The sequence below is a fragment of the Sinocyclocheilus anshuiensis genome, unplaced genomic scaffold (assembly GCF_001515605.1).
Source record: "Sinocyclocheilus anshuiensis isolate Anshui unplaced genomic scaffold, SAMN03320099.WGS_v1.1 scaffold491, whole genome shotgun sequence".
In the NCBI taxonomy this organism is placed as follows: Eukaryota; Metazoa; Chordata; class Actinopteri; order Cypriniformes; family Cyprinidae; genus Sinocyclocheilus; species Sinocyclocheilus anshuiensis.
The window spans coordinates 544,680-557,783 of NW_015551041.1; the positions used below are offsets into that span (position 1 = coordinate 544,680).

General features: G+C 38.8%; 1 protein-coding gene across 1 annotated transcript; it reads left to right on the forward strand.

Moving 5' to 3' along the window:
- Nucleotides 1-1,711: 1,711 nt before the first annotated feature.
- On the forward strand, nt 1,712-12,866 carry LOC107661452 (treslin-like). The gene is made up of 22 exons (XM_016451042.1): nt 1,712-2,536; nt 2,631-2,883; nt 3,684-3,910; nt 4,238-4,466; nt 4,581-4,725; nt 5,224-5,360; nt 5,512-5,703; nt 5,841-5,986; nt 6,315-6,415; nt 6,531-6,618; nt 6,752-6,834; nt 6,924-7,151; nt 7,233-7,320; nt 7,401-7,476; nt 7,559-7,696; nt 7,781-7,871; nt 7,994-8,049; nt 8,136-8,270; nt 9,513-9,658; nt 9,772-11,791; nt 11,880-11,993; nt 12,326-12,866. The coding sequence occupies exons 1-22, from the start codon at nt 2,333-2,335 to the stop codon at nt 12,421-12,423; spliced, it is 4,995 nt and encodes a 1,664-aa protein (XP_016306528.1). The 5' UTR covers nt 1,712-2,332; the 3' UTR covers nt 12,424-12,866.
- The last annotated feature ends 238 nt before the right edge of the window (nt 12,867-13,104 follow it).

Below are 13,104 nucleotides of genomic sequence, written 5' to 3' on the forward strand. Positions count from 1 at the left end.
AGAATTTGTGAGACTGTTGAAATTAATTTCAAATTGAAAATGTTTATCTAAAACCATCTTGTGTCTGTGATTATGACTGGGAACTTATCTGGGCCTGCTTTTAATGCGCTGCTGACATTTCCATTTTGTGTACTGACGCAGAGGTAACCTAGTTTGAGAGTTTTGTGCCAAAGCAAACAAGTCTATTCTCCAATGGATTGATGGGATGTAAAGTCTTTCCTATTTTACCCTGCCCTTCACCCTGGAAGTCACTTTACGAGAGCAGGGGAAAATGTTTATGCACAAAGAAAATGATCAAATCTGGAGTCACTGACCTAATTATCCTTAATGTATTATTATAAAATATCAATGTACTTATAAAAATTGGGTTTCTATTAAAGATAGAAAGGCAGTTTGTGCTTTTATTCAGATGGTTTTGTCTCCAATTTTGGACTTGTGTATGGAGAAACACTAAAAGCAGCATGCAGTGTGTTCCTTGGTTATATTTTTTAAACAGTGTGTCTGGGCTAAAGAGCTATTAGTCGGCACAATTTGTTCTCTTTTATGTTTTTTTCCTTAACAGACATAATGACTAATGCTGTCTGTGCAACAAACTAAATTGTCTCGATCATCCAAAGTTAAAAACATAAGAACTTCAATTTAACCAACAAATGGTGTCTGCATCCTGAGTATACAGCCATTTGAGAGGTTGGGGGTGAGACAGACCTCATTTCTGAGAAAAATATATTAAAGAAGGTCCTTTCAAATGCTGTTTATGTGATATGGTATAAAAAACAAAAATGGCATCAACTCACCTATCTATTTATCTAAAAATATGACCATGAGCAATAAGCAAGCCACTGTTCTTGAAGTCAATATCTCTTACTAATAGTAATATCCTTTTACTCTTATTTTCATGTGAAGAACAAACTGTGAAATTGGAAATTAAAGCAGTACAGAAATCTGTAATGCTGGATATTAAAACAAGAAATTGTATTTGAGTCTTAATGTGCATAGTTTTTAAAGTATATTACTGTGATTGTTATACATACAATATCGGCAAAGCATCACTTCAAAAGCTGTAGAAAAAGAAAAAAAAACTCTAGTGGAAATTGTGATTAATAATAATAATATTAACACTGACAATACATTACAATACATTATTAAAACATATACAAAAAAAACTAAACTAATTTTCTGTGGTATTCTTGCTCAAAAACACTCATGTTTAATCAAGTTGTTCATAATAACTTTGACTTCTGTCCAGTAGATGCCAGTAACACGCGAATAATGCTCTGCATACTAGGCACGAGAATAAGCTCTTTTTATTGACGTGACTGTGGACCAATCACGGAGAGAGAAACATTGACGTCTTTGTATTTATTTATTGCTGGGGCTCTCTGGTCCTATCACACGACGAGAAATTAATGACGTTTTTAAAGTTCGTTCGCTCCAGCCAATGACATTCAACGAATTCTGAAGCGCGAAGAGTTCAGAAGAGGACGATGGCTAACGGAAACGCTAAAGTGTAGCAAAACAATACTTTCAAAATGCTATTTTTATAACTTTCCGTTATCATTAGCCGTATATTTATATGACTTAGTTCATTTCTAACTGTTTCGTGTTGTTTTAGCTCAACAGCGACAGGAATCATGACTCGTGCTGAGAAAAATAGCGTACGTGTGCATTTGTTCCCACCAGCTGCTCTTAAGATGTTTCTTGGTTAACGTTAGCGTTCAAATGCGTTTGTTGACGTTTTAAAATACGCGTTGTCATGTTTAGTGTTTGTTTTCTTTGTCTAATCTAGTTCTAAACGTCTATACGTGTGACATTTGATAGTGTTTTGCATGACAGCTCTTTAAGTCCTGTTATGGCCTCTCAGAATGTGGTTTTTGCCATCGATGTGGATTATCGATCAGAAGAGACCATCAGCACGACTAGTGACTATCAAAACCACCTCAAACAGTGGATACTAAGAGTCCTGCTCAGTTTGGGATACAAATATGGGCTGGAAAAAGTGCGATGGGGTTATAAATTCTTCCATTCAAGGACTGTGAAAAGTGCAACACTTATAACCAGAGGATCTGATTTCAAGGAGCTCCAGGAGAAGGTGTTCAGTGACTTCGAAGAGGAGCTGCTTGTCAAGTTCAGTGTGGAAGGAAAGTAACCCAAAATTCGGGAAAAGTACAACAAACTGAAACCCAGCCCGGCTAGTTGTGTCCAGAATGCCTTGAAAGAGATCCTTCTAGACTTCCAATGGGACAGACCTGATCTAACATCTCCCACCAAGGTCACACTGAGACCAAGAAGGTCGAGTAGAAGTGGCAGAAATATCCCTCTGCAGGATTATGACATGTTAAGCGTTGACAAAAATGTCCTTTTTGTCGTGTCTGAATGTCCACTGTCCAAAGCGGAGTTTGAAGACTACTTATTCATCCGTAGGGATGACAGTAGACTTTATAGAGACGTACATGAGCAGGTGCTGCCCAAAGGTCTGATAGATATGCTTATGCAACGCAAAGTGTTGCTTCACTGGGCTGATTCAGGTATATTGAAGGTAAGTGGTGCTCTTATAGAGTTCCTATGTATAATTGGGGTTTATATCAGTGTTTTTGACTACAATATGTTTTGTTTGTTTTTTTTTAAACCAGGCTAATCATGTGGTGGAGGACTACACTGGCATGGAGACATTGGCAGAGCTTCTTGGGCAGGTTGGTGGACAGGTGGTGCCCATGCTGTCTCCTTGTTTGCCATTGATGGACCAGCATTCTGATACAAGCCCTTCACTGGATTTGGGAATAGATGCCTTTCCTATAGATTCAACCAATAGCTACCTTGAGTTGTCGGAAAGAATGCACCGACAAGTCTTTCCTCCTTTGGGTGGATGTCTTTCCTGGATTGCAGGTAAATAATAAAATACAAACACACACACACACACACACACACACACACAAGGACAAATAATCCTAGTTAGGATTTTTTATGTTTTTGAAAAAAGTATCTTATGCTCACCAAGGCTGCATTTATTTGATAAAAAAAGTAATATTGTGGGATATCATTACAATTTAAAATAATTGTTTTCCGTTTTAATATATTCTACAATGTAATTAATTATTTCTTGTGAAGGCAAAGTTTTCTGCAGTATTTCTTATTATCAATGTTAAATTGGTTGGAGCATCCAGTTGAGCGGTTAAAAACTGCTTCATATTTTTGTAGAAACAGATAATTTTTTTAAAGATTATTTTTTTCAGCATTCTTTAATAGTTCAAAATAAAAGCATTTGAAATAAATATTTTGTAACATTACAAATGTCTTTGTCACTTTTGATCAATTTAATGCATCCTTGCGTAGTAAAAGTATTGTAAAGTAAAGTAGTGGATCACATTTTTCACAAAATACTAAGCAGCACAAACGAACACATTTTCTTGAGCAGCAAATAAATATATTAGAATAATTTCTGAAGGATCATGTGACACTGAAGACTGGAATAATGGCTCTCTAATTCATATATGTATATATAAATGTGTGTGTACAATACGTGTGTGTGTGTGTGTGTGTGTGTATAGAGACAGAGAGAGAGAGACTGTATTAGGCCTTATTATAATTAATAATATATTTAATAAGTGAATTTCAGCTTTTCAACTTTTTATTTTACCAAATTTTTCCAAAGTGATCAGTGATTTTTATTTTTTTTTGTGTGGCAGATGGGAACAGGCAGTCCTGTAGTGTGACTCTGCAGCCGGTATCATGCAGGCAGAGGTTTCGGCGAGCTCCTGTGGATGTGATTCTCAGAGGTGTCCTGCAGGACCTGGACACCATCTCCCTCTCACGTTCAGCCTCTGAGAGCTGGATAATTCAGTGCACAGATGCTGAACTGGGTCAGGAGGCTTTTCAGCACTTAAAGCAGTTGTCTACTGGAGGATCTGCCATGGTAAAATGACTTAATCTGTTATGTTGTTTTATAATGGGATGGTTCCAGCTGTGAAATATAATTGCAGTCAAATGCAATGCTATTTTGTAATAGCTAAAATATACGGACACCTGTATTTATAAATACCTGCTCCATATCTATGCCTTTGGTGCTTATAAGGTTGTAGATTCTTAATGTAGTGCATGACCTTTTGTTTTTTGCTTTGTGTTTGTAAGTGTTTACATTGTGCAAAGATAAAAGCAAAAATAATTTATTGTCCATCATGGGTGACTTCAGCATAAAGTGCAAAAATGTGGAGAATAATATATTTTTTCTTTATTGACACAGCTAGCAGAAATGAATGAAGGAGGTGTGGTGGGTTCAGCGGTGCTGTCGGTGCTCTCCTCCTGTATGGCTCAACTCACTGTCCTTCAGCCTCTGGTTTCTCAGGAAGACCAGCTTCTGCTCGCACACATGGTTCCCTTGGACAGCACAGACATCTCCAGTGACCTACCTGATGTTGTCAGCAGTGTTCTCAATGTCTTGTATGACATCATGGAGGATGAGGATTGCTCAGGTGTTTGTTTTTTTCTGACATAATCTGTTTTTTTTGTGCCTTGTGGATATAAACAGACAAACACAACCTTAAGGTTTTGATCCTAACCTTAAAAAAATTTATTGCGGTTTCCAGATCAAGTAAAGTTGCCGTTTGTTCCTGACTGGGCCAATCAAGAGCTCAAGCAGGGGTCTTGTTTAAGGAGAAATGGGCTGGTAGAGGGATGGTTTCCTTTGTCTGACCAATCAGGAATCAGCTGCCATTTAATGGAATCAATGAGGTTTGGAATCTTTCATCTTTTATTTGACAAGATTAGGGCTGCACAATAACGGATAAACTGATAATCGCGATTATCATGTGAGAAATTTCTTTTTACTTTTTACTTATTGTACATTCAAGTAAGCGCAAATCAAGAGAATGTCAGCTTGTATGCATACTTTAATTTCCTTCATGTTGAAATCTCAAAGGATCTCATGAGGATCTCATAAAGACTTTTTAAAAAGCTCCTTCCTGAAAACGTGTAGTATGTACATTTAAAGCATCTTGTGTAATTATAATCTGTTGAATTTTTCTATTTTATTTTTTCTTGTTTTGTTTATTGCATATTTACAGCTCCTATGTAACTGATAGAAAATGCACAACACAACTCCTGCCATGAAAACCTCAGCTGCTGGCATGGTGTTAAAATTGTACCCCCAAAAAATTGTCAAAATGGCACATATTATATTTGCCATGGGCTATTTTTATTCTGGTACTAAAAGATGTCTTACATGTACAGGCTCCTGCATGCAGCTCCAGAGGAAGAGGAGAGGGAAGAGGAGTACTCAGACACTCAGCAGGAGATCACTAGCAGTCTCTCAGAGCTCTATCAGAGCAGCACAGCTGGATCCAGTGGCAACATGAGGTCCAAAAAACGTGAGTACAAAATGGTACTTGATGAAGTGATTGATGCATCATAAAATTGACTAAATACTTGAAGTAATTTTGTTTGCCTGTGTCATGAACACACAACATACAAATGCCATGTTTTTATTAATGTTTTTTGGCCTAATTTGCTCTTTTTCAGGAGGTACACAATGCACACCACTAAGGCAGAAGATGAAGACTATGAGTCGCTCTCTACAGATGCTGAATTTTGCTCGCTTGAATGTGAAAGCTCAAAAGACTCAGGGTGGTAGCAGCTCTGCTGGATCTGCCAAAGGAGCTGAAAAAGGGGGCAAGAGATGCTCTGGGGATCGGACCAAGCCTGGCCTCTTGCGTGAGTATTGAGTCATTTATTTGAAAAAAGCCTTAGGTTATAATGTCCAAGGTTTAGGATCTCCATGAAGTAAAAAACAGGACTGTTTTTAACTTTATTGTAAATAAATTGTTGATGATGTTCATTGACTCAAACAGATTTCAACAGTGAGGAAGAGCTGCTCTCCCACCTGGGGCTCACTTATCAGAAAGCTGTGGAGAACAGATCCGTGTCTGTTCCCTCTCAAGTCCAGGATATGCTTTCATTTGTTAAGGCATTCATCAAAACTAACACTGATGTGGAGGTGAGTCAGAGGAACACGTACATTAAAATCATACAGCTGTGTTGCTTGGTTGCAGGCAACTGCAAAACATGGTCTCAATGTACATGTTTATAATGAACTCTGTTCGCCGTTCTAAAAGATCCTAGTCTAATTCGTTAATTTTGTGTTTGTAGTGTTAATATACTGTATATGCTTTTTAAGAGATGTGTATTGTTGATATGGTGGTTTATTGTATCATATTAGTTTAGTGAAGACCAAAGTCATGTAATGATTTAGGAAAACTGATATGCAACTGATATGTTTTTTGTACAATTTTCTTTTAATTGTACATTTAACCATTTCTCACCAGGCTTCATTCTTGGGCTTGGTGCAGAAGAATCTGTTGAAATCCTGTCAGGCTATTCGTCAGCTTTACGGAAATTCTTCAAATGAAGAGAATAAAATCAGGGAGTAAGTATTCAGACCAAATTAAATCAATGTCCAGATGAATTGACAGTAAGCTTGGAACATCTTTATAAAGGTAATGATAAGGTAATGGACTTACAAATCATTATTCTTTATACAGATGCCAGCTGCAATCAGTTCTCAGACTTGAATTGTGCAGACAACCAGAACAACAAGACGAGGAGGTTGTGGAACAAAGAGTTGAGGATGTAAGGAGACGATCAAGCTTTAAAAACCTCAGATGTCATAACCAATCATTTAAATTTAATTGTATGCAGAAATCTTCTATGGTTTGTGGTTGTTAAATATGATGTTGGTAACTTTTTATAAACCCCTTTCAAGGTGGCTGATATGCTCCGGATTATCTCCCGGAGTAAAGATGCTGTTTACTTATCCAAATTCATGCAGGATGAAGTTCTGCCAGTGTAAGTTATGAACAACTCAGGAATATTCATGAAAATGCAAATTGTATCCAAATACAATAAGATGTGATCTCTGATATGGTATCTCCCAGGTTCCTGAACAGCATCCCTAAAGTCCTGGCAGATGTCTACCACAGTTTAGGAACTCAGTTGCCTGAGGCGCTTGTTGCTGTCCTGCCCTCTGACTTCTTCAGTGATGAGTCTATGGCTAAGGACAGTGTGTCTGTGAGTCCTTCACCTTTCTCTGCCACACAGAGCAATGTATCCAATGTCGGAGATCATCTGGAGGAACTCCGCAATCGCTCCGCTAAAAAGAGGAGGTGATTGTCATAAAAAAGAATGTGATTATATCAAGTGCTTTGTGTGTAAGTGGTCAAAGAAACTCTTTTCTCTTTTTGCAGACAGAACATGCTCACACGCCACAAAAGCATGACTGAGGCTCCTCAGGCACTTCGACAGATAGAAATGCCAAGAAAGTCCACACGGCTGGTGAGATTTCATTGTTATTATTCCATTACTTTCCGTCTTGTCACGAACTAAAATACTAACTTGCCTATTTTGGAATACAGGCAAAGCCGAAACACTGTGTCCCAGTAGAAAAACCTGCTGTGGAAGAACCACCACCTCCAAAGCAAGCAGTTCAAGGTAATTGGCCCATTCCATTTTAGTCTTCATGCTGTCCTATAAAGTTGTGATCTGTTGTTGTATCTTTTTCTTCTGTTCACAGAGGTAACAAAGGTAAGGAGAAATCTTTTCAACCAAGTGGCCGTATCGCCCTCAAAGAAGTCCAAAATGCCACGGAGCCAGTCTGTGTCGACAGTAGAGGGACTTAAGAAACGCAAGCGTTCACATATGGATGATGATGGTAATTGTTATTTTTGATAGGGAGAGATTGTTTAATTGTTTAATGTAGTGTGTGAACTTGAACCTTAAAACTTTCAAATTTCAGAACGACACACTCTTCTGACAAAGAAAGTATCTGAAACACCACTGCATAAACAGGTGTCCAATCGTTTTCTTCACCGGCAAAGGACTGTCAGGTGAGTCCTGTGTCCTGATTTTTAAGTTGTTGTTATATTTGTTCAGTGATGCTTGACGATTGTAAGGGATCCAGTTTGAAATGAAATCTTTTGTGTTTCTCCCACTTTCTTTGTCACGGAAGATCTGGAGAATCTGATGTGTGCATTATTGAAGAGTCTCCTGTCAAACCAACTGCTGGTTAGTGTTTAAGATTTTGCCACAATGTCAAACATAGAAAGACCACTTACTAATAGAAAGTACTCTAATAAATCTTTTGTTCTTAGACTTGAGGAGGAGCCCAAGAATTAAAAGCCTTACCAGGAGACATTCCAGTGTGTTCTATTCATGCTCACAGCCACGTTCCAGAAACCTGGACCGTGCCATCTACTCCTCTCAACTCTGCCACTCTGAGGGTAAAGGTGAGGGTAAAGTGTTTCAGTGACGCTTGTAGCTATCGATTATTTTAGTAATCGAGTATTCTGCAGATTATTCCATCGATTAATCGAGTAATCGGATAAGAAGTAATTTTTCTTTATTAAAGAGCAATACTAAATATACAAAAGATAATAAGATAGATCTCTTAAAATAAACAACTAATTTGTTTTCTTTTTAGAAAAATTAACATTTTTATTGCTGAAATTGCATACATTAATAACCGTGAAAACTAAACCCATTTAATGTATTTAATTGCCAAATTGCATTCAAAATACAAATACATCAAAAAAATAAATAAATAAAAATACAAAAATCAATTTCACATTATTTTAAAAAAGGTAAACAGTACAAACTAAAACTAAGGCATAAATGAAAATAATAGTAATAAAAATAATAATAATACCTAAACATTGCATTTATGTCATGCAACGGAACTTTCAAGTTTCAGCCTAACTAAAGCTCAAGCATGACATAAGCCTTTACTGTCTTCTTGGAAGGCTTTGTGGCTTTTGTGAGAGGAAAAAAATCAGTGAACAGGAAGGTAACTTGGAACAAGAACAAGAGTCCATACACAATTTTTAAACACATTTTTCTGCAACATGAAATTAGTTTTTTGGAGAATAAACCTTAAATGTCCCTATACGTACTGGTGCGTGTGTGCGTGTGTGCGTGTGTGTGTGTGTGTGTGTGTGTGTGTGTGTGTGTGTGTGTGTAAAACTTGTTTCAAATAATTTTAAAAACGAAAAAACCGCCAGCAGGTGGCAGCAAGTCACTGTTAAGAAGTGAGTCATTTTGATTGAACCAGATCATTTAAACGGTTGATTCATTCAGGAACGAAAGGCAGTCAAGTTGCACAGAGATGCAAAACAGCGCTGTGGCTGTGTTTGGAATTTTTTGTTGGCAAAATAAAACCAAAACAAGCAATATAGTGTCAAAAAAGTAAGTCTCATAATATTACCTTCTTGTTTATTGAACTGTTGAATAAAATGACATTTGTAATCATGCTGATTTTAGAGGTGAAAACTGGCACTCTTCATTTGCCTGGATATATCGATTTTTTTGTATTCGAGTTACTCAAGGTATTCGAGGAATCGTTTCAGCCCTAAGTGACACAGTAAAAAATAGATGCCATTAAGCTTCTGGACATAAAATGTTTAGTTTTTGAACATACTGTGAAGGTGTATATGCTGGTGCATTCTCAAAGTGGCCTTGTATTTATTTTGCAGGAGGATTCAATGTTAGTTCTGTTAGGTCGCCAGTTCGGCTTCTTTTTGGTGCTACCCAGTCCCCTGGTCGCATACGGCACACTACAGCATCCTCCTCAGAAGATCAAGGCAGCAAAGAGTTGTCACTTAGGTCTGCAGTTTTTGAGGTAATATCCCTTTCAGTTTACAGTTAATTAAAATTATATGAAATGTTGAAAGAGTATTGATTGTATAAGTCCTGTCATCTATTTTGCATTAATGTGATGCATTTATTTTGCAGAATCAAAATAAAACTCCACAGAAGTTAAGATCTGATCCAGTAGGATCTGCAGTTGGGTGCAGAACCCCTCGGTCCCCAAACCGGACAGTTGGAGAGAATGGGATGACCCTGCGAGGGAGCCCTTTTCGGTCACCTGCTGCGAAGAGTCTAGTGGTAGAGACACCCAAGAAAAGCCCACTCAAGGGGATACTCAAGACACCAATGAAAAACCTCTTGGATTGTGTTTCTCCTAATGGCGCTTGGCTGAGGAGCCCAAACAGTAGAACGCCAAAGAAGAATGTGACATGGTCTCCATCTCCACGGAAACACCTGTCAGAAAACCCAATCAATGTGCCAGAGTCTCCAATGTTTACAAAAAGATGCTCACCAAGGCTGCTTACACCTGGCAAGAATAGCCCAGAGGAAAGAAATGTTTTCAAAACACCTGACAAGGTGCCCCAAAGGAAATCCAAGGCATCTCCTGGAACGATGCCTAGGACACTTGAAATCCTTGGAAATGTTGATCCAGAAACATCTCAGTCCATTACGAGATCAGGAAAGATGAGGAGGACATTGAGCTTACCTTGCAAGATTACCGAAAAGTCTGGCGAATTTGCTTTCATTGATTCACAAGAAAATGATTCCGAGCCCTTTTCTCTTTGTGCTTCACCATTAAAACCAAATATACAAACACCCGTAAAAAGCCCCAGCTTAACACACAGGATGTGCACTCGCTCTGGTAGAACACCTTTAAAAGAGTCCTCGTCGCCTCCTAACAAGTCTCAAGACATTGCGGGATCCAGCCCTTCGCCTCATAAAGGTCTGTCTGCAGCAAAATTAAGTGCATCACCATCCTCTGGTCCTCCTAGATCACGTATCCACCATCAATGTAGTTCACCCACTAGTAATATAGGAGAATTCCCACAGGATAACAAAATGATTTGGCAAAACGAGATCAACCATGGAAAAGCAGAAGAGGCGTCATCTTCAGACTCCCAGCAGTTTGATTGCTCTGAATTCAGCATTACCACAGATGATGAAAGCATTGATATATCTGAGGCCTCAGTGGTGAAGACCCAACTCACAGGGGCCATTAAGATGAACATCGCTTTCTCAAGGAAACCCTCTAGATCCTCTAAGGTTTTCGAATTTAAGGGAAAACAAGCCACCCCCGCCATTACCACGACGAGCCAAAGCTACGGCTTCCGTCAAACTCCAGACCGGCGCCAACGAGAAGCGGAAGCACGTCTTGGATACTCCTCGGGAACACCAAAGATCTCCACCCCAAGAACAAGGCGAACTCCTGCATGTGGAAAGAAGTCCACTCCTCAACCACTTACTTATGAAGTGGAGATGGAGATGCAGGCGTCAGGCCTGCCTAAGCTAAAGTTAAGAAGGACCAATTCTTTCAATGCAGGTGAAGCACCTAGTAGTGCAACCAAGGGTGTGGCCTCGCATCTTGTGCACCGTAACATGTCAAATGTGAAGGCACCACAAGTCGACAGCCCTCTTGCACAATGTTCTAGACATCCTGGCTGCATATCACCATCACTCTGCAGTCGAGGAACCCCTGCCAAAGGTACACCTGGGAAGGGTGTACAGACATACATATGTCAGTCGGTCACTCCCACGCATTATCCGGCAAGTAGCCAATCCCCATTGGCATCCCCACTGACTCAGTCTCCTCAAAGCAGAGGATGGTCAACCCCAGAGAACCTCAATAGTTGGCCTCGTAAGAAAAGAGCTCGGATCGAGGCTTGCGGGAGCAAAGAGCAGGTCATCAAAGGGGTCCCGCTCCTGGAAAAGCCTGGGGTGTTGGAGGACCCAGAACTTGAAGGTGTTTTCAGTATTCAAGGGGTGGAAGAACTCAAGGAGTCGCTGAGCACCCCAGTCAGTCAAAGAAAACTGGGTTTGAGATCAAGCCAGGTTATAGACCATCAGTGCTCACCGGAAGGCATGGATTGGACTGAGACTGTGGTTCAAGACTGTGATGCTAGAGACCCTACGAAGTCTGAACAGTTTGCATGGATGGGCAGAAAAGGTACAGTAAAGCTTGTGTGCAATTCATAGCTTGTTCCTTGTTGTTTCTGTAACATGTTCATAAATGTTGTGGCTTGAACCTCTTTCAGTTGACACCCCTAAAGTAAAGAAACCTGTGTCAGCCAGTGGAATCTTCGCTCTCACTCAGTCACCTCTGTTATACAAGAAATCAACTGTAATCAATGAAGCAACACAACTTAATGGTGAGACAATGAAAAGTGTATGTAGAGCTATAGGTCAGAGTAGATGCCTTAATTAGACATTTTCAGCATTATTTGCCTCAAATTAGACATGCATTTTCTTGTTGGAGCTCTGGTGTAGCACTTATTGCACATGCTTCGATACATTTAGCTTTGGTGCTCATGCAGATTACAAAAGATGTTTTCTGATCTCAACGCTCATGTTTTCTTCTAATAGTCAGCTAAATAAAAGCAGCAAAGTGACCAAAAATAAAAAAGTGACTGAGGAAAATATCAGATCAGGTTTTGTTCATTTTAAGTGTTTGTTAATAATAACAATTTATACTTTCTCCTAGCAGGATCAAAGTCTGAGCTGGATATCTCTCCTCTTTGCCAGTCAAGAAGGCGAAGGACACCTAGTAGGCCGTACAGCCGAAAGAAACTTCTAGACTAAGTCTGTCATTACAAAACGTACTTTTGGTTGCCTTGTCTTGCACAGTTGCTTTTAGAATAACAAAAACTTTTTATAATTGTTTTATTCTGTTTTAGCTAACTTTATTCTCATTTGCTTGTATAATAATGCATTACCCAATATTGTATATTTTGTATTATACAAATGCTACACTGTATGTCATATGGCATCAGTTAAGTACAGCATAGCAAGTTTTAACTGGTCTGAACATTTATTGTAAAAAATAAGGTGGAAACATTTTTCTTTTGCTTTTTTCAGTCTAATGAAATCAAGCTTTAATTGCTCGTTTGTTAGTGATTTACTTATGTGTGCTGCTTGTTCTGTGGATTTTATTGAAGCATGTGTTTCTTAACAGTTTGGCAGCTCGCTCACGACATCTTTGTCAATGTGAACTAAATGTAAACAGATTATTTTAATAAAGACTGTTGTTCTTAAACCTACGCATGCCACTTGAATCAATGATGGCATTTTAGTAAAATATCTACACACTTAATAGCCAGCTTAAAAAGCAAGGTGAAATGTTTTGCATAGAAGGGGTTATTAGTCGTGATGTTAGTATCTCAGTTGTGTTTGTGCTTAATGTTTGCTAGTAAATGAAAATTATGCTTCTGATATATAGGCCTTGCAGTCTTCGGGTAGGTTTAAAACTATGGGTTAACTACT

Bases quoted from the DNA above. Each gene is read 5' to 3' on its own strand.
- LOC107661452 (XM_016451042.1), top strand. From the start codon at position 2,333: ATGTTAAGCGTTGACAAAAATGTCCTTTTTGTCGTGTCTGAATGTCCA. The intron at 4,467-4,580 runs GTGTTTGTTTTT...TGCGGTTTCCAG, and splicing joins GGAGGATGAGGATTGCTCAG to ATCAAGTAAAGTTGCCGTTT. The intron at 6,835-6,923 runs GTAAGTTATGAA...GGTATCTCCCAG, and splicing joins CAGGATGAAGTTCTGCCAGT to GTTCCTGAACAGCATCCCTA.